Raw genomic sequence first — 20,970 nt, forward strand, 5'->3', positions numbered from 1 at the left:
AAGTATGGGCATGCTTTCCCATTCAAGTGAATGAGTAATTATGTCCAAACTTTTGACTGGTACTGTACTCGGTTGAAACGTCATGATTGACAGCTGTGACTGACTCGTGATTGGTCATGCGGGTGTATGGGCGGAACTTTCATACCGCGGCCTTACCGCCCGATCCAAAGTTACAAGATGGAAGCACCTGTATCCGGGATATTTTGGCTGCACTTTTGTACAGTGGGAAGAAGTGAAGACGGGGTAGTCCATCTTTATATACGGTCTATGCCTTGGACGCATGATAAAAACAGGTGGAAAGAAGGTATGAGAGTTCTGAGCAAACCCCATTCATCCTGTTTTCAGGTCAACTCTGCTGTGATGTTACACTACATGCCGGGTTAGCAAAGGTACTTTCAGCGGTGCTAACTTAATTATTCAGCCCATTAAAAAACACGTTACCATCACTAAACAGGAAGGCAGGTCACACTGAAGGTTTCAGATACCCATGCTCAGATTAAGAAGTAAGGCCATGCTCACACACTAACACATACAGTGGCCTCTTCTAACTATCTGTACTCACCCTGAGCAGAAATATAAAAAAAAACAAATTCACTCTGAGTCTCCAGCCTTTTTTACACCACCAGGTGGACTGAGTGGTCTCCAGTACCGTGCTGTGCTGCTGGGAGGTGAGATGCAGATGGCTGATTTGGGGCAGCATGCTGCTGCGTTGTGTGTTGAGGGTGGTGGGATGGTAGGGTGCTGATGTGGTGCTAAGGCAGGAGGAGTGTTGAGGTTGAGGAAGTCCACAGTTTTTTATTTTATTTTTTATAGATTAGAATTTTTCAGGTGAAATCTGATCTAAACAATCAGCCCTCGACCAATCACAGCCCTCTCACTGACAGCACCGTGCTTACGCACAGCCAATTAAAACCGCCGAATGGGAACACGTTGGCGCAGCAGGACGCACACTCAAGTCAATACATCTCGGAAATGAAGAGAGATTTCCCTGAGAATTTGCTGACAACTACAACAGAATGAAGGGAATACCCGATGCAACAGGTGAGGAGGGGAAGGAGCAGGGAGGGGAAAGGGGAGGGGTTGAGGATTAGGAGGAGGGAGGTGCAGCGATGCCAGGTTAAAAAGGGTGGAAGGTGAAGGGACAGGGGAGCCGGATCTCACCAGACCTCCTGGACAGGCTCCCTGCCACTGTAGAGGAGAGGGGCACACAATGGATAAGAACTGCCTGAGCAGTGGAGAACACGTAACACACTAAAACACACTGCTCAAGATGCGTGTTACAACGTTTTCTTTTCTAAAAGCTAGAAAATCGAAGATAGCTACAATTTAATTGAATTTTTAAAGCTAAAGTGCATAGTTTCTGTCTTTCCAATGAGGAATTCTAAGTAATGACAACAAAACTGTCAGCGCATCCACATGATACAAGCCTTCCGTATTCGCCCCCCCTTTACTGAAATCGAGCACAATTTTCACGGTTATGTAATTGCACAGAGTGACATCGCGATTGCGATTAGATTAATCGTGCAGCCCTAGTGGAGGCGAAATAAAAATCCCATCAGAAAAGGGTCACTTAAGATGGATATGAATCATTAAGATGCCGAGTGTGAACTGAAAGCTGCCTCGGCCTAATCTAGACACGGCCTGGATATATCTGGATACAAGAAACTCAGTTGAAACAGAAGAGGAGCGAGCTTAAATAGAAGGAAACATCTCTCTAAGTCTCAACAGGACAGAGAGGAGTGGTTGATGACAGGGATAGTGTCTGAAGGTTTGGGCTTCTGCAGCTTGAGAAACCTCAGTGCTTACCTGCAGTGATGCCTCCTGGTGGCGAGCCAGAACCTGCTCTCACAGCCATAACACTGGGCTGCCAAATGGTCTGGGTACCAGCGAGTCACCTGTAATGTACAGACTAATCTCAGTTCACAGCTCTGATCCACAGAGCAGCTCACCTACCATCAACCACCATCAACTGCCATTTCTGAAGAGCTCTGAGGTCCATATATGTAAGCTACAAACAAATACAGCCACTGCTTTGAGAGTTTGGTTCCTTCCCTCCCTAAATTATCTTGGCCTGGCTGCTCACCTCAGTGTCCTGCTTGTCCACCTGCTCCCAGCTGGCCTCGGAGAAAAGCTCTGTGCTGCAGCGCGACAAACAGTTGGGGTCCAGGTTGTACTCAGAGTCTGTCATTGAGGTCTGCATGGAGGGAGACACACACACAATCAGAAGGAGTGTGAAAGGAGTTCATTGGGCTGAAGTTAAACGTAACTTTAACGTAACATCCAGGAGGTAAACAGATCAGCCGGTCAGTCAGTGTCATGGCCAACCTGTCAGCATCTTACCACTTCGTCTCCCATGTCTCCGTTGATCCTGTGGGAGCCGGCGTGCTGCTGATTCTCCAGGCGGCTCCACAGCTCCTGCACCTGCTTCTTCAGAGTCTCCACCTCCATCTGGTGTCCCGCCTCGATCTGCCTTAGCCTCTGCTGGATGGCGTCCGTGTGCAGCGTCAGCCCGTCGTCATCCAGATGGCTGCGGGATGGCTGCTCTGGGCTAATGGCAGCCCGGCCCAGCAGGGTGTGGCACCAGCGGTGCTGGGAGCAGCTGCCCCGTGGATGCAGGATCAGGGAGTTGCAGCTTGCTAGGGACACCTGTCGACTCAGAGGAATCCTCTCCCCGATCCCTTTGGCCCAGTGATGTCCTCCGCAGGGCTCCCCATCGGAGCTGTCGCCGTTACAAAGCCCTTCCCTGTTGAGGTCAGCACTCACAGACTGAAAGGCACTGACCGAGGGCCGCTTGCTGCCCCCGTTTAAAGTTCTGATAAAGCCTTGTTCGCTTGTCTCCAGTCCTTTCTCCTTCCTGGAGCAGGGCGGTTGGTTCCTGCCGTCACTGCAGGGCTGATGACTGGGACAAACCGGCGGCTGTGCTGGTAGCTCCAACCTGCTACAGGCTTCTTCAGTTAAAGTCTCTGTGGAGCTTTCCATCAGGGAGGCCCTCTTTCCCCCCTGCTCCACTGGCTCTGAGACACCGTTGTCAGATTCAGAGTCAGGGCAGGTCTCCTCATCCACTCCTGGCTCTTCAGGTGACCTGTCCACAAAGCCGTTTGTTATAGTTCTATGGGCTGCAGGTTGCTCGGGCTCACCTGAGCCGGACTCACTGGGTCCATGTGCAAGCTCCTCTAGTACAGAACAGTTCCCTGCGTCCTGCTTCACCAGGTCCTCTGGTGACTGAGTCACCTCAGCTGCCTGTTGATCCAGCTCCTCTGCCTTCTGTGTGGGCAGAGGGGGAGACTCATCAACCTCCTCGGCCTCCATTATGCCATTTTCTAGATGGTGACCATTGGTAAATGCTTCTCTCTGCATCTCAGCCCCATTGACCTTAGCACACTCGTCATCCTCTTCAACTTTTGCTTCCTTCTTGACTTCTGTGTCAACAGTGGTGATGACATGTGTGACAGCAGCACTTCCCTCTCTCTGAACATCTGCTCCCGCCTCCTCCTTAGTGGCTTCCTTAAGAATGTTCTCCATCTGGCCCTCAGCCACGCCCACCGCCACAGAAAGCTCCGCCTTCTCAGCTTCCGCCCCTGTTTCTGCTGTGCTCACAGAGGCTTCCTGTCCGAGCTCAGCATGTGAGCCCTGGGGCTGTGGGCTGTCTTCCAGCTCAGAGTCCACTCCGTCTGGGTAAGGCCCCACTCCGTTAGGCCGCACCTCGTGATCCTGGTTTCCCCCTCCCTCAGGCCCCACTGCCATGTTGAGCTCCAGAGAGCGCCGGTGGTCCTGCCACTTCTCATTGAGGCTGGGGTCACTGGAGCGGCGGTTAGGAGCCAGCGAGCTTCCCAGCTCACATGCACTGGGCAAGTTGTCGAAGGAACGAGTCTTCGTACGTCTAAAGAGCAAACAAGAGAAGAATTATGCTTGGAAAACCACATTATCATTGCATAACAATGGCTCACACAGCTGCGCATATAATCATCACAAACTGTTTGGTTAACAAATCAATCACGTCAGCCTCGTCAAAACAAGAAAGATGCAGCACAAACATAATGAAAGAGAAGCATTCAGACCGGTCGTAAACTATGGAACAACTTCCTGCTGCGCTCCCTTGTCATGAGACACGAGATAAGCAAAACATAAAACCGTATCGGTGACTGTGAGGGCCAGAGCAGAGCAAAGTATTTAAGCAGTCGAGTTGACTAGCCAGGCCCGTCTGGCTGTGGGAGTCCTGGACCTGTGTTTATCTTACATGAGGAAGGAAGAGAGGGGGGTCAGGTGCCCCGTGCGCCAGGCTCACCTGCCCAAGGGCGCGTCCTCAGGGTTGCAACCCGGCACAGGGTAGGGGGCGCAGGAGTCGTCGGAGGGGGTGGTGGGGGAGGAGCTGGGCAGGTAGACAGCCGTCCACAGCATCAGGTTGCGTACATGACACACTGGGTGAAGAACCTGAAACAACGGGTGCAAACTTAACTTGGTGTAATCAGAAAAAAGATTGGAAATATGTTAAATATATGTTAAATATGGTAAATAGCAAAATAATCCAGGAAAGAAATCTAAAACACCTTAAACAAAAAACAAAAAAATGCAATTCTCAAAAGTTTGAGATCAAAACAGTTAGCAAGAAGCATAAAGAGACATCATAAAATGCAAAGCTCTGGGGCTCATCTTTCCCATAATGCATTTGAAGACTTTGCTGTCTCAACCTGTAGGATTTGGAAACCCAGGCCTGGAGAGGCTAGACTATGTTTTTCCTAACATCTTTAACTTATTTTATCCTTTGTCTTTCTGGGTTTCAATCAGCTTTAAACCAGAACTAGCAGTACTCCGATTTCTAAAAGGATTTAAGACTCAACACCTAGACAGTGATAGACAGTGGACGTACTGTCTCGGAGTGTGTGGAGTACAGCATGTTCCTCAGAGTGCGGTTGGCCGGTCTCAGCAGTGACCAGACTGAGCAGGTCCTCTCCTGAACGTGACGGTCCTCCCTCTCCTTGCCGCTGTTACACAGGAAGGTGCCGAACAGACAGGAGTAGGTGTGCTGCACCAGTTTCACCTGCAGAGGCACACGCACACAGAGACAGACAGGTAAAGGCTTGTACACACACCTCAGGTATGATACTAAGTTCAGAGATGACAGGAGTCCTCGTGCGGCTTATAAAACACACACACACTGTAACTGCATATCAGCGGCTCACAATCAGAAACCAAATCCACCTCAGAGGCATGCCATTTCCACCGCTGCAATGACAACAATCTGAAGCATCTAATCTCAGGAATCTCTAGGAATCAGACTTCGCAATCATTGCGTTTGACATCAACCACCCAACTTGTACGCACCAGGAAGGCCTCGTTAAACTCAAAGGAGCATGGGAACTGCCTCTGCAGCTGGTGAACACAGTCCAGCCACTGCAGGAAGACGGGGCAGCGCTCGTTCAGGTCCTCAGAGTTTTCTCCATGGCCGCAGCGGTCAGCAAACTTGTGGCCAAAGTCTAGCCAATCAGTTTCCACCAAAACCTGGAAGCCCTGCAGAAAGACGCCACAAGATCTTAGATTAAATGAAATATTGCTTTACTTTTATATCAATCGCATTTTATATTTTGTTAACATAAAAACAAAGAGGAGTCTCCATCTGTACCTCAACAGTGCGGTAGTAAGGGTCCAGCAGCAGCTTGGACAAAGCAACGATCTGAGGTGTGCGGTCCCAGCCGTCAGAGCAGTGCACCAGGACGGGCCTGTGGTCTCGGTCCACGGCGTTGACCACCAGCAGCGCCGCCTTCAGCAGCAGGGACAGGTGCTGCAGCCACTTGGTGCTCTCCAGTGCAGAAAGCCAGCTGCAGGCACACAGACAGCAACGGCGCACAAACATCAGAGGACCTCAAATGCCTCAGACACTAAGTGAAGGCACACACGTTTCGAAAGGACAAGTACATAGCATGGACCAGTGCCACATAGCACAGCATTTATAGATTCATCTAGTTTGCAACGTTGCCTGTCAACAACTTCTCTATGACTTTGTATAGCTAGGAGCACAACCATGATGTAAATGTGTGGTCTTTCTACTTTCTTAATATTTTTCAGCTCAGAAATTGTTTTTGAATCAGTCTCTGCAGTCATCTCAACCATCGAATCCCAGCAACAGGAAACGTTACTCGTTTACTCATGGACTTTTTTTTCTGTGCCGAAATGTTTCACGGTGTTGGTGGATTCTTAAAAAAAAAAAAAAAAAACACCACTTAAATTTCAGTTAAAAAGCGTTGTTGATTCTAACGGGTATAATACTACCGAAATGTTATTAGCAATGCGTTATATTACTGTAACACGTTACTCCCAACACTGCTGGTGATTATAGCCACTCTATCCATCTGCAAGCCTCTTTATCTGTTGGATGTAAAAGTAGGCAACACATTGACAATAACAACTTTACATGCCAGTGATATGGTGGAAGCTGTGTTGCTGCATTCATCAAATTGATGAATGCAGCTTTAGAATCCAGGTGTTTGGTCAAGTTTAGAAACTGACTTTGCCTTTTTGAATAATGGCTATGTAATATTTCAAAACATTACATGTTTCGGAGTCTGTTTTTGTCTTCTGATTTGATCGTCTAACCACTTTCAACAACGTTCTCTTAAGCCAAAGTGATTCAATTACATATCATTGTAGCATCGAGTCTGGGAGTGTAGCTGGAAAGAAAGCCTTCACTTGGGGTTGGGCCAGGCTTTCTAAATCAGGCACAGATGTATGGCCAACACCACAACACTGCTGTGATTACTAGTTACCTACAGTTACTGCAAAGCTTGAGAGCTTTGACTTAAATGGTTTTTAGTCTGCAGAGCTTTAGAGTTACAGCCAGGGGAAATCGGAGGAACTGCTGGAGGCATAAGAAACCTACTTGGCCGGATCAGGCATCTGAGTGCAGAGGAAACGCAGAGACTGGAAACTCTTGCGGATGGAGTGGATGTTGGCCATGCCCATAAACACCACCTCACAGTTGGGATAGTACTCTGGAACAGGAGGAGAACAATGGTAAAAAAGAAAGAAGAGAAAAGTAAAACTGGTGGAGGTTTTAAAGTCTGGGTAAAGTAAAATCAGTGATTTCTTTCTAAACACATTATACAGGTTAGAAAATAAAAAGGTGAAAAGAATGTAAACTGTGTAGTACTGAAATGTGGCGTGTGCGTGGCGCGAGTTCGCTACATTCCACAACTATCTTAGCTCTTTCAATCTAACACGAATAAACAACTGTGTGTCTTTCAGCCCGAATCAGTTACCCAGCCCGCCAGGTGTTACTGCTCACTGCTGTGGGTGTGTGCTTTGTGCCGTCTGTAGCCGTGAAGGTGCACTCTTCTTCAGGGTGTGTGCTGTCCTATCATAGAGCGTGTGTGACTGTGTGACTGGCTTAGCTGCTAATGAGTGTCTGTTGCCGCAGAGTGGCACTCGTTCTTCGGCTTGGAGGGGGTGTGCTGTGCTACCGTGTGTGTGCTACTTTATTAGTATGTGTGCTAGTACGTGGCTGATTATCGGGCTGTTTTTTGGCTTATGTTGAAAGCTTCTTATTTATTAAATAATTGCATTTAAACAAAGTTTTGTGTTGGAACATTCCAAAATCTTAATTTGGATTTAAAGATTTTCATTTTCACTGTATATGCATATCACTTCCAAATATCTGTCATCGGTTTTACTAACTACTAATAATCGGTATCGGCCTTGAAAAAACACTATCGGTCGATCCCTAAATTTTTTTAATCATTCAGATGTGGCTGTGTGGTTCACACATTTTCCTCAGAACACAATAATTATTGCTTTACCAGGACTTTAATTTAACCATACAGAGCAATCACATTTGCCGTTAACTGAGCTCCTGAATCCACACATTAACCTAATTGTGCTTTGTAACCAGGGACTGAGCTGAGAAAACCTACCTGGGCATTCACAGCCTCCCCCCTTGGCCCGGTTAGCTACGGCAGCAGCGTAGGACCTGGCATCCAGAATCAGTAACTTGTGGGGCTGGGTAGCCAACGTCTCCACCTCTGAGCTGTTGGTTATGGAGGATTCTGATATACACACACAAAACACAGAAAAATGATCTCTCAGTACAATTCAGGTTGCATGAAAGTAAGGCTGGGGGCATGGTTGAGTTCCTTATCACGATCAAAAAGTCCAAATAAACCATTAAAACGCAATTACGTTTCATCCAGGCACATTCATCAGAATCATTTCGACATAAGAAGTTACTGTGATCTTGTGTTTGTGTAAGCCTGCTAGTTTAGACAAGCCCTAACAGGTCGGATTGCACAACAGTTCCTGCTGTTCAAGCAGATAGCAAGACCTCCGAGTGGAAATATCCATCTGTGTGTGGTGGTAGGTGTGTCGTCAGCTGGAAATAAGTGTTTGTGTGTGGGTGTGTACAGTATGTAAGCGAGTGAGAAGGTGAGTGTGAGCTCTTACCAAAGTCAGTATCAGGCAGGTCGTTGCCGTTGGTGTAGCTGCCGTTGGAAAGGTGTTTGCGGGAGCTGCTGTCCACGGCGCAGGCCTTGGCGATGGACTGGACCAGGTGCTCATCATCTGCGTTCCTCCAGCCCCACCAGCTGACCTCTGGCTGGCCACAGCGGGCAATCACAGCTCCCGTGGTCTGGTGCCTGTATGTGTGTGTGTGTGTGTGTGGGGGGGGGGATTAGCCAAAACACAACAACATGGTCAGTTCACTGTCTTAAGAGAACGCTATGGCTGTTTGAGATCTAATCTTTTTTTTATAGGAAGAAAATACTATTTGTGGCCACAGTATGAACAATACAGTAATACCGAGATGTAGGTTATGTCCGTGATAAGAGACAGCATTTGCTATCTATCCATTTCTCCTGCTCAGAACAGTATTATTTGACTCTCCTGATTTGACTTTTGTTTGTTTGGTTCAGTCATTTTACAGCCACCAAAGCAAACTTTGTCATATTTATTTCAGGTGCTGTGACACACAAAGCAGGCATGCCAAGTTTCCATTTCTGGTTGGACTAGTTTTCCAAAAAACAAAAGATCAAAGGCTCTCAAGCACTGTTTGTTAAATACAACAACCACGACTGACTAAAGCCATGACGCAGAGGATGTCATTGGTTAAGTCAGTGGTCTTGGCCATTTTGACAAACTTTAAATAGAGCTAAATCGAGAGATGTAGCCTGGAGGAAATTAGCTGCATGCTGTGCTTTTCCAAGCCAAAGTAAACTGTGTCCACAGTGGCACTGATATAGAGCCATAAAGATACTATCTGAAGATGGTTTAATTCCTTTCACAAACAAAAAAGGCCAATCGACACATAAGAAAGCTGTTCATGGCTGCGTGGCGGGTAAACAAGCTTAACCAGTTTCCTTGAAATAAACACACCAACCTATAAACCACAGCAGGAAACCTCTTCCAGGAGCGGAAGGCTGCCACATTTTCCAGCTCCTTGTCAGTGATCCAGGCTGGCACCAGGAGCTGCTGGGGATAGCTGGGGCAAAGCCTGGCGGAGCAGAGGGACAGAGAGAGCAATGCTTTAACAAGGAGAAAGAGATAGCACCTAAAGGCTGTGATTGCTCAAACAAAAGTCTCTGTCTACAGACACCTAATCCCGGGCTGGGCTCTTATCGGCCCAGGGCGCAGCACCAGTTGAGTACAATAACACAACCACCCACTGTCACACACACACACACACACACACACACACACACACACACAGTACGCCAATGAAAGCAAAGGCCGGATCTATCTTCTAGCTGGGAGTGAAATCACCACAGCAGCAGGTATTCTGAATGAAAGCTGCGTTTACCTGAACTTGCTGTTGATGTCCGATATCCTCCAGGCGTTTTGAGTGTCAAAGCACATCCTCTCCACCTCGTTCTTGAACCAGGAGGTCACGTGTTCGCCTACAGAGAGCAGAGATGTCCGATAAGACCAGAGGGGAGCAGAGGTTCTGCTGGGGTTACGTGCGGACATGCGAGAGACAGTAGGGTACCTGGTCTGCATAGCTCGCCGTGCTGCTCCTTCTCGCCGGCATATACCTCCATGCACCAGGCGTGGAAGGCGAAGGAGAAGAGGTCCTCCAGGCGGGAGGGAGGGCGCACTACTGCGTTCAGGCGTTTTAGCCATTCCTGACACTGCTCAAAGGTGGAGAACTGACACCTGTGGATCAAACGCAGGAGCCAACGTTACAACTCGATCATGCTACAAAATGTTATCAAGGTGCAAGGCTGGTACTAAAAAAAAAAAAAAAAACATTCAATACGGATATCTACTTCAGAATCAAGCAAATACTTGCTTTACTTATCCTTTCTGTTTGTGGAGAGGACATGCATTCTTTACCAAAGTGTAAATCACATCTACCTGTGTAGAGCTGAATGTGACCAGTTTTAGCGCAAACCGCTAATTAGCTTACAACGCTAGTCGTCGGGGCATGCAAAAGTAAAAACAAATTAGCTATTAGCTAAGTAGCTATTTCTACACCACTAACAAGGCTGAAAATAGCACCACGCTCACGGTAGCATAATGAGGGTCCCTACATGTAAACCGAAGCATTGAGAACTTTGTAAGTGTACAGACAGTTTATTAAAAAGATAGTTTATAAAGACAGTACCGTTCGCGTATACAGGCAGGCGCCATCTTGGGAAACAGTCACGACCAGTCGAACGCCGAACGCCGTGTAACCAGTAACATAGCTCAAGCACGGCGTTCGTCGTTCGACATGAATCTTCCACCGAGATTATTCCAAGTGACAGAGAAAAGGGATATTTGTGTGCAGCGCAACTTTCAACAGGATACAAAACAACCGCTAGTAAACCGTTTAGTGGCGGTACAGCAGCTCGGTTTAAACTTTGAGGCTGAGGTGGCTTTTTGTCCTCAATTTAACTGTGAAATGGAAGTAATATTATATTTTACCTACACATTTTTACTGTTACAGTTGTTAAGTGGAAAATGCATTTAACAGCTTCTATGCATTGTTAACTTGTCTCTGTAGCCCGCAATTTCCACCAACTGTGGAACGTCCTTCAATACCGACCAGGTGCGGATTTGTTGCGGAACGGCTGCGGCCATGACTGACAGCTGAAGTCACGAGGACCCACGAGATCTCGCGAATTCACGTATGATCGTGCGATATAACAGGATGTAGTTTCTATAAACAGAACCACAAACTTGACTCCAAGGCCTGTCTCCGCCCATTATGACGTTTTCAAGGTGCAGTGCAGGGAAATGTGATCCGCCGTGAGCACGGTGTATTTTATTTTGAAAATGAACCGGATGTTTTATTTTGTTTCTGTGCTCGACTTCCTGTCACGCACAATCTGCTCTGTGCTGAACTGCTGCAGGGGCTCTCCGGCATCCGTCAAAAATAGAAGCTCTGCGTATCTGCTGCGGATCGCCGGAGCTGGGACGGAGTCGGAACACAGCCGTTCCGCAGTTGGAAATTGGGGGTAAGACACTGCTGCAAATGCAGTGTGAAGACGGTTTTGTCATTTTTGGGGTTGTTGAATCGATTAGATGCGTGTTAGGAAAAGGTCAGTCTATTCCTCAGGTGTATTAATACTCCGTCAGTATTTAGCACAAGCAAACCTTTACAGTATTTTGTTTCTTGGTAGGTTGAAGTTGATGAAGCTGCTCTGTTGGTTCGGCTCATTCTGGCCTCATCTCGGTCAAACATACAGTTTATGGCTGTAGGATTCTTCTGTTACCTTTATAGCGTGTGCCATGTGTAAGTGTTGCCATAGCAACCTATGACACAGAGCCTTGTCCTTTCAGCTAATTGCAACGCCTATACCATCCATCTGGACTTCAGTGAGAAAAGTCAGAATCAACTCTGGACATGTTTAGACATTTGGTGTTTCCTGTAACTTCAAAGGCTTTGCACAGAACATCACACATAATGTTTGTCCCACATATAGATACGAAACAAGATTTTAAATCAAGTTTCCTATACCTTTAACAAAGAGGAGGTAACAATTGGAATGACTTTAGGTTGCAGGAGTGTATCGCTGGTCATACCTGACGACTTTACAGTCCTTACAGGTGACATGAAGCTGGAACATATCCCGACACTCCGAGTTCTCTATGAGCTGAAGAGGAACCTGTGGTGAGAAAGAGAGGGAACATCAACACATCACTCAGCCAAACTTTGACGGACACGTTAAATAGCATATTAAGTAGAGCGAAAAATATACCGACCAAACACATGCAGTCAGTAAAGGCAGTGTGGTAGACGGATACTGACGATCCATTTATTTAGCAAATTAGTGGTGGTCAACACAGTAGAATGCCTTCATGCCAAGACTCAGCCACGTGCTGCAACATCATGTATAATTTCAATATTTAGCTGTATAAACCACACCACCATCCATCCACAAGGTGCTAAAAATATACAAGTCACACAGATTATTTGTCCAGGGGCATTTCCATTAATGTTTCACATCGCATCACCCTGAGCTCTCTTAATATACATAATCTTCCTAACTTTGAGTGTGGGAGCACAAAAATACTCATTACTAGATCCAGAAGAGCCTGGATCTGCATTTCCATTTCGGCCCAGAGCTACGGTCTTATCTTTTATAGGCAAATACCATCCAAAGTGCCGAACTGCCGTGTGCTTATGACTTAAGAGCATACTTTGAATACTGTAGGGAAATACCTATGCTGCTTTTGACTAAGCTCTGTTAATTAGCTAACAGCACCGTTCAGCAATGCAGTGGGCTTTCAGAAAGAAAAAAAAAGGTGTGGCTCAAGCTGCTGCTGCACACAAAGTCTGGAGCCATGCACGATCGTCAGCAGGTGAAGCTTCTAATACAAGTACAATGACAGGGTTACTGCCCAGAGAGATTGCGTTGGTGCAAAAGTTGCATTAAAAGATTGGCAGTTTGAATGCTTTGGGTGGAAAAAAAACACATATGTTGGCATCAAATTTCCTTTAAACCAGCACCTGGTGTTAAACAGGCTGAACAACCAGGATTCTAGTCCCCTAGGCACCAGCCGGTTAACAGACAGGCACGCACAAATTATACACTCAAGTCAACCACTCCATGCGTGCAGCTCTGCTTGGGTACTTACTGACACCTCACAACAACAACTCTATCCAAAACAAAACAGAGAGAACAAAAATGAAAGTGATGCATGTCGATTTGGAACTATTTTCGATCTGAGTAGGGCTGCAATCGCAGCACATTCCGGATGTCCACGCACCCTGCCCTCTAATCTACATGCCTCCATCAAAATTCCTATGCTGCTTGTTAACAGCATCTTGCAGCGCCTCCCACCCCTGATCTGTGAGCGCCGCAACTCCAGCCATGTGATGCAGATGCCTCGTCAGCCCGTCCAAATATGTGCGAAGAGAACGACGGCTCTGCCTGATGCAAGCACATTGAGGCGGTGTGCGAGCCAAGAACCGGAGGCTCATTAAGGTCCAATTAACCTCTGCAACTGGTCACAGGCAGCAAGAAGAAACAGAAAACCCTTGGGATGACATGCGAGGATATGGAGGAGTTTTGAGGCAATCCCAAGATTTGTGATTTGTTACCTGTTCTGTTTTTGTTTTTTTTTAAATACAGAAAGTAACTGAGACAAAATAACCTAAAAATAGGGAATGACATGAAATACTGCAGCGAACAGTAGGGCTCTATTGCTAATATTATACCTGAGTTTTGATAATATTACAGAAACAAAAGTCTTTTCTTACATCTTACCTCAAGAAAAGACAAAAGATTCAGATGTTAAATGTTAAACTCAAACAGCTGTATAAGAACTTTGATTAAATGAAATAGTCTAAAACTGTCAACTTTTTTATTTAAAAGGAAGGAAGGAACTATCCGATCAAAGAATAAACTAGAAGGGCACAGAGCGCAGACCTAGGCATGACCCATCTCGCAATGTTTGCGGTTCGACTTGTTCATGTGAATTTTCCCAGTCGGGAACTCATTTTTCCGATTATTCAACCACCACATGAATGCAGCACAAATGCATCTTGCAATGTTAACAAAAGATAATTTGTGCATCCGCCCCGTGATCAGCTCCAAAATGTAATGGGTTCTTCCTTGGCCCACGCTACACCCTTCCACCAAGTCTCATGAAAATCGAGCCAGTAGTTTTTCCGCAATCCTGCCGACAAACCCTACTAACCAACCCAACAAAGAAAGAAAAAAACAAACCGAGACGAAAACATTTTTCTTTTTTTTCTCTTTTAAATCTGACGGTTTTGAAAACTTAGTAGGGCTGCAAAATGAATCAAATATTTATCGCCATCATGATTTCAGCCTCCTACAATTCAATGAACATCGACTGTGATATTGCCGTTTGAACTTCTACAGTTTACTCTATTTGTGTGTGATAAATGCAACAACTTCAAAACACCCAAGTTCCCGTGTCTTACTTGCCATCTGCTGATTAAAGTGAGCACAGGCTCACTTTAGGCGGGCCGACCTTTAAGGTGGACCAGCTATTCTCATTTAGTGACAAGCCGCTTCTCCTCCCAGCTTTTCGAACACGCTTATACGTTCTTGTTTTGGTCTTTTTATGGGATTTGTTGACAATAAGAAAGGAAAAAAAAAAAACATCACCAGACTCATCCTTTATGGATGTAAGAAATAAGTTGTATTCATTATCAGATGATGAAAGGTTCTGAGGGAAGGAAGTGAAGCGCATGATTTGTCGTTGCACAATATTCCTGCTCTCACACAGCAGCAGAGCAGCTTGGTGATCTGAACATAGCATATGTTTTTCCTAAGGCACTTAAGAGTGAGATTTATTGGTCAAATTAAAGCAAGTACTCAATTCAGAATTGCATGTATATAGATTATGAGAGATAGTACTCTTCTGCATAACAACATAGAATACACTGGGGAAAAAAAGTTATTTTTTTTCCCCCTTTCTTCAGTACCACTACCCGGTGTAGCCCCTCAGTCCACAATATAGAAGATGCAGTACAAATGTATATCTATTTACGTTATCATGTTTAAATGTGGTATGGCCGTCTCTTGGGGGAATTGTTGGGTCTCTGTAAATTATAATGTGTGGTCTAGACTAGCTCTATATGGAAAGTGTCTTCTGTTATGATTTGATACTATAAATGACATTGAATTCAATTGTGCCCCTAGGTTGTAATAAGTCAGTTTTTAAATGGAGACAGTCTAGTAGTAGCACTATAAAAAGATCTTTGCAGTGGCAAAAGGGGAAGTTTATTTTTGAAAGAGACCACACTTAGGTAACAAAGCCAGTCTCTTTTTCTGAACATGGTGGATGGCGAGAGAGAGAGAGAGAGAGAGAGAGAGAGAGAGAGAGAGAGAGAGAGAGAGAATGCAACTGTTATGCATCCCCTGTGAAACCACTGCAACCAAGGCAACGGCAAGTGCAGAGAGAAAACAGAGCGGGCAGGCAAGTGTAGAAAGAGAGGTGATGATGAGTCACGCGGCACTGCTGCCAGTGCAGATCAGCTCTGAATGGCTTGGTCACCACAGTGCTGGCACAATGGCCCTGACTCTGTCCATTCACAAAACATGAATGCACACTCTCACACAGCATTGAATAGAGACAAAGTAGTACATTCTTAATTATTTTGAGCGGTGTGAGAGACATTCTCTAATCACATCTGAACCTAAAGCTCGTCGTTCACTTTTCAAAAGATACTTACGTTGACGACGGACTCTTTGAACTTGATGTGTAGGCGGTAGTTAGATATTGCGATGATGGCATCCTCTGCTCTCCCCACATACTCTGTGAACTCACCATGCAGCTCAGGAAAGGGCACCTAGCAACAGCAAGAGATAAAACATGTCAAACAAACTGCAGAGCCACACAGATCCCCAGTGATGACGATCCATGCACAGAGGGCTGTGGTACAACTGACTGTTTCACTAGATATGGTCATCATGACTATTTTACAACTTGTATCAACGAGAGCAGTCAGGCAAAATTAGACTGTATGTTTCACTCTTGCAGGTAAATCAATTATTTCTTTTTTTTTTTAAATATAAACTGTACTGCTATTCTTGCAAAGCAAGAACCTTTTCCATAACCAAGAAGTTAACTATTTATAGAACCCAGCAACTTCACCACCTTTTTCAACTGGGATTTTTTTTTTTTTAACCATACCTGTTATGGGAATAATAATAAAAAACACTTTTATTGGTCCAATACAGGTCAAAATCACTGGATCTGATCTGATTTGTATCGCATACTGAAGGAAAAAATGTATAATCCAATACGATCCATTAGCCTAAACTGAGACAATTTGACGTCCGGTCATCTGTCTGTACTAGAAAACTGGGAAAAACAATGTTCTATCAGAGCCGTGCATGCAACTGCCGGCCGCCAGGTCGCATTTTAGGTGACATTAGCGGCTGAATGGCGATACACGTTATGCATCTTGGTATTTTTTACAAAGTTTTAAGTCAAAGCTACTTTTATTAAAACAGATTGTCATCAAAATAAAATGCAAAGAGAGGGTTTCCTTCCCCGTTATTTATATATATATATATATATATATATATATATATATATATATATATATATATATATATATATATATACACACATACACACACACAGCTGCAACACATGTAAATGAAAAATGATCTAAGACAAATAATTTATGTTTAATAAAAAAGCCCTCTCTGAGAAAGCTCCTTCAGTTGTTTTCAACAACAGTAAAGACTAAAGAGAGAGAGAGAGAGAGAGAGAGAGAGAGAGAGAGAGAGAGAGAGAGAGAGAGAGAAAGACAGGGGGAGTGTGATGGACTGAAGTGTATGATACAAAAACATTCTTTGATCATGAAGCCGATTGTTACAGTACAATTCTCTGGTTTATCAGTGAAGTGTCTGAACTAACGCTGCAGACTGAGTTCTCTACTCACAGAGTGACGGCTGATTCATTATGAACGTGTCCATTTTTATGAACTGTGATAATCTGGCCATGGGTCACATCTCTCGCCCGGGGCCAGCAGGCTCCGTCTCACACGCTATCACTCATAGAACTGAAGATAGTTGCATTCAGTAAGTGTACTTCCGCGGCGTCCGCCGCAACAGAACGTTACCAGCGAAAGTATTGGTACCGATACAGGTTTTTCCTCTCTGCTTAACAATATACAGCTGTGTTCATAACAAATGTAGACAAATGTCTGCAGTGTGGACCGGCGCTGTTGCAGGAGAGCCAGTGTGTGAGTGAGTGGGGGGGGGGGAGTGAGAGTACGCGGAGAGTGAGAGAAGACAGGCACGGCTTTACAGAAGAAATGGGTTAAGTATCGCAACATTTAACTATATCGATATAAACGGTATTGTCTAATCTCATATCTCGTTTGAGAATATATTGATATAAGGTAAAATATCGACATATCGCCCAGCCCTACGTCATCACTAACTGTCAGCGGCCGGAGTTATCGGAAGAGAAGTTTGGTTCTCCAGATAGCCTGCCTAACGGCAATATATACATTCAGTTCGGTCAGATTAGCCTAAACGGCGCGCCCGGATAGCTTAGTTGGTAGAGCGGGCGCCCATATATAGAGGTTTACTCCTCGACACAGAGGGCCCGGGTTCGACTCCGACCTGCGGCCCTTTGCTGCATGTCATTACCCCCCCTCTCTCTCCCCTTTCATTTCTTCAGCTGTCCTGTCAATAAAGGCCTAAAAATGCCCAAAAAATAATCTTTAAAAAAAAAACAGATTAGCCTAAACATCGGTACAACTATCGCAAGCTCGCGGACACCACTTCAGACTGAGTAGCGCGTCTGAAAGTGGATATATGCTCTGAAGCTGCTGTTAACCGACGTGCACATTGACTGACAGCTCTACACTCAGGCTGTTTGTTACCTCAGTAAATTGTGTTTTCTGTGTAATCTAAACAAGCTCTTGCCAGACATTTTCTGTTGACTGTGGAAAAGAAACTGAACTGAGTAAAAGGTAAATGTCCAAAGGGGACTGAGGTGTTTTTTCGGCGAAAAGTTTAAGACCGACTCAACTGTTGGAGAAGCGCAACCCAGTGTCACACTGCGGCGGCCAATCATGTAACCAGCGAAAAAGAATACTGAGAAGAGGCGGAGTGAGAGTCCCTACAGTAAACATCAATGCCATCGCTGCCACAAGAAAGTTTTAAAACACTACGAGGGTAAAAAAAAAAAAAAAATGAAACAAGCACTTAATTTCCCAGGAGCTTGTGTAACAGCTGAAAACAAACAAACAACAAAGCAGAGTCTCTTTTCTTTCTTTTTTCTCTTGTCTTTTTCTCTGTGAAATGAGGCTGCCTTCAAGTGCGCTCGTAAACATCGAGATCTATAAACGATCTGACGGAAATCAGTAGTTGTGAAATATAAAGTCTACTTGTGCTTCATTGGGGGGGGGGGGCAACACAACAGGACGTCACACAGATGGGCCATTTCAGTGACAGTCCCACCGCCGCACAACCCTGCGAAAAAAAACGCCCCCTTAAGGCTCTGACACACCAACCCGACGGCCGACCGTCGGCAGAAATGGCAGTCTGACTGATCAGTCGGCTCCCCGAGTTCAAGAAAGTGCCTCGGAACACACCGGAACGACGCCGACTTGAGTGTACGTTCTGTGGGCAAGACGCAATACGTCTCCATAACAGGCGGCGCTAAACTGTATTCTGTGTAATGAAGGCCGACGGCACGGAACACACCGAACTGACTCGAGTCACCGACCTCGCCAGACTGTCCGACGGCTGATAATCGGGTGGATGTGTCAGCGCCTTTAGTTGTTTAAGAGAGGGAAAAAGACAGCATCGCATTGGTATCGGCAGATACTCAAGGTTGTGTTATCAGTATTGGAATGAAAAAGTGGTATCGAGCCATCCCTAGTTTGCTGTACTGAAAACAGACTTTTCTCAACACAGACATTGAAATAAGTTTTCAGATTATAGGGCTTTAGACATCACTTGACATTTGAGACTTTGCTTCTGAGACTGGTGAAACTGAAAGGGATCTTAAATCACACGGTCACAGTGGTTATGTAACCGATGACAGAGAAGAGATTCACCCACATATAAACAACACATACAGTGGTGTGAAAAAGTGTTTGCCCCCTTCCTCATTTCCTGTTCCTTTGCATGTTTGTCACACTTAAGTGTTTCGGAACATCAAACCAATTTAAACAAAAGTCAAGGACAACACAAGTAAACACAAAATGCAATTTGTAAATGAAGGTGTTTATTATTAAAGGAGAAAAAAAATCCAAACCATCATGGCCCTGTGTGAAAAAGTGATTGCCCCCCTTGTTAAAACATACTATAACTGTGGTTGTCCACACCTGAGTTCAATTTCTCTAGCCACACCCAGGCCTGATTATTGCCACACCTGTTCACAATCAAGGCATCACTTAAATAGGAGCTGCTTGACACAGTAAGGTCCACCAGAAGATCCTTAAAAGCTACACATCATGCCGAGACCCAAAGAAATTCAGGAACAATTGAGAAAGAAAGTAATTGAGATCTATCAGTCTGGAAAGGGTTATAAAGCCATTTCCAAAGCTTTGGGAATCCAGCGAACCACAGTGAGAGCCATTATCCACAAATGGCGAAGACATGGAACAGTGGTGAACCTTTCCCAGGAGTGGCCGGCCGCCCAAAATTACCCCAAGAGCGCAGCGACGACTCATCCAAGAGGTCACAAAAGACCCCACAACAACGTCCAAAGAACTGCAGACCTCACTTGCCTCAGTTAAGGTCAGCGTTCATGCCTCCACCATCAGGAAAAGACTGGGCAAAAAATGGCCTGCATGGCAGAGTTCCAAGGAGAAAACCACTGCTGAGCAAAAAGAACATCAAAGCTTGTCTCAATTTCTCCAGAACACATCTTGATGATCCCCAAGACTTTTGGGACAACATTCTGTGGACCGATGAGACAAAAGTGGAACTCTTTGGAAGGTGTGTGTCCAAGTATATCTGGCGTAGAAGGAACACTGCATTTCATAAAAAGAACATTATACCAACTGTAAAATATGGTGGTGGTAGTGTGATGGTCTGGGGCTGTTTTGCTGCTTCAGGACCTGGAAGACTTGCCGTGATAAAAGGAACTATGAATTCTGCTGTCTACCAAGAGATCCTGAAGGAGAATGTCCGACCATCTGTTCGTGTACTCAAGCTGAAACGAACTTGGGTTCTGCAGCAGGACAATGATCCTAAACACACCAGCAAGTCCACCACCGAATGGCTGAAGAAAAACTAAATGAAGACTTTGGAGTGGCCTAGCCAAAGTCCTGACCTGAATCCTATTGCGATGTTGTGGTATGACCTTAAAAAGGCCGTTCATGCTTGAAAACCCTCTAATGTAACTGAATTAGGACAATTCTGCAAAGATGAGTGGGCCAAAATTCCTCCAGGACGCTGTAAAAGCCTCATTGCACGTTATCGCAAACGCTTGGTTGCAGTTGTTGCTGCTAAGGGTGGCCCAACCAGTTATTAGGTTTAGGGGGCAATCACTTTTTCACACAGGGCCATGATGGTTTGGATTTTTTTTCACCTTTAATAATTAACACCTTCATTTACAAATTGCATTTTGTGTTTACTTGTGTTGTCCTTGACTATTGTTTAAATTGGTTTGATGTTCCGAAACACTTAAGTGTGACAAACATGCAAAGGAACAGGAAATGAGGAAGGGGGCAAACACTTTTTCACACCACTGTAACTGTTACAGCACGAGATAGGCATTGAGGGTAGCGGCTTCCTCACCTGCATGTTTTCCTCCTCGAGAACGGGGGACTTCTTGGGGAAGATCTGATTGGCCTGGATACATTCCAAGCTCTGCTGCCCCTCCTCCTCCTGCAGAGAGAGAAAAAAAAAGGCCCATTAACCATTTACTAAACTAGTTTCGACTTTACAAACCACAACCATCTTTCAGTCATGCAGGGCTCTAGAGTGCGACCAATTTGGTCGCATGTGCGACCAAAATTTGTAAGGGTGCGACTAAGATTTTTCCTAGGTCGCACCGGCGCACCTAACGTCCTCGCATCCGCAGCCTCTCCACGAACGAAGCGATGTC

At 45.4% G+C, this 20,970-nt stretch overlaps 1 protein-coding gene across 2 annotated transcripts in view; it reads right to left on the reverse strand.

Annotated features, from left to right (window-relative positions):
- mtmr3 (myotubularin related protein 3) overlaps positions 1-20,970 on the reverse strand; it is a 30,992-nt gene that overhangs the window by 3,568 nt on the left and 6,454 nt on the right. Inside the window, exons 4-20 of one of the 2 annotated variants that reach the window (XM_078250385.1) lie at positions 20,661-20,750; positions 15,617-15,733; positions 11,989-12,071; positions 9,968-10,134; positions 9,782-9,878; positions 9,362-9,475; positions 8,431-8,621; positions 7,905-8,036; positions 6,875-6,986; positions 5,621-5,816; positions 5,323-5,508; positions 4,868-5,038; positions 4,286-4,431; positions 2,341-3,880; positions 2,084-2,194; positions 1,807-1,895; positions 1,162-1,188 (exon numbers count right to left, since the gene is read on the reverse strand). In XM_078250385.1, coding sequence (XP_078106511.1) covers positions 1,162-1,188; positions 1,807-1,895; positions 2,084-2,194; positions 2,341-3,880; positions 4,286-4,431; positions 4,868-5,038; positions 5,323-5,508; positions 5,621-5,816; positions 6,875-6,986; positions 7,905-8,036; positions 8,431-8,621; positions 9,362-9,475; positions 9,782-9,878; positions 9,968-10,134; positions 11,989-12,071; positions 15,617-15,733; positions 20,661-20,750 — 3,569 coding nt within the window. The remainder of the gene's footprint in view (positions 1-1,161; positions 1,189-1,806; positions 1,896-2,083; positions 2,195-2,340; positions 3,881-4,285; positions 4,432-4,867; positions 5,039-5,322; positions 5,509-5,620; positions 5,817-6,874; positions 6,987-7,904; positions 8,037-8,430; positions 8,622-9,361; positions 9,476-9,781; positions 9,879-9,967; positions 10,135-11,988; positions 12,072-15,616; positions 15,734-20,660; positions 20,751-20,970) is intronic. The other variant, XM_078250386.1, reaches the window with a different exon arrangement.

The sequence above is a fragment of the Sander vitreus genome, chromosome 5 (assembly GCF_031162955.1).
Source record: "Sander vitreus isolate 19-12246 chromosome 5, sanVit1, whole genome shotgun sequence".
NCBI classification, from domain to species: Eukaryota; Metazoa; Chordata; class Actinopteri; order Perciformes; family Percidae; genus Sander; species Sander vitreus.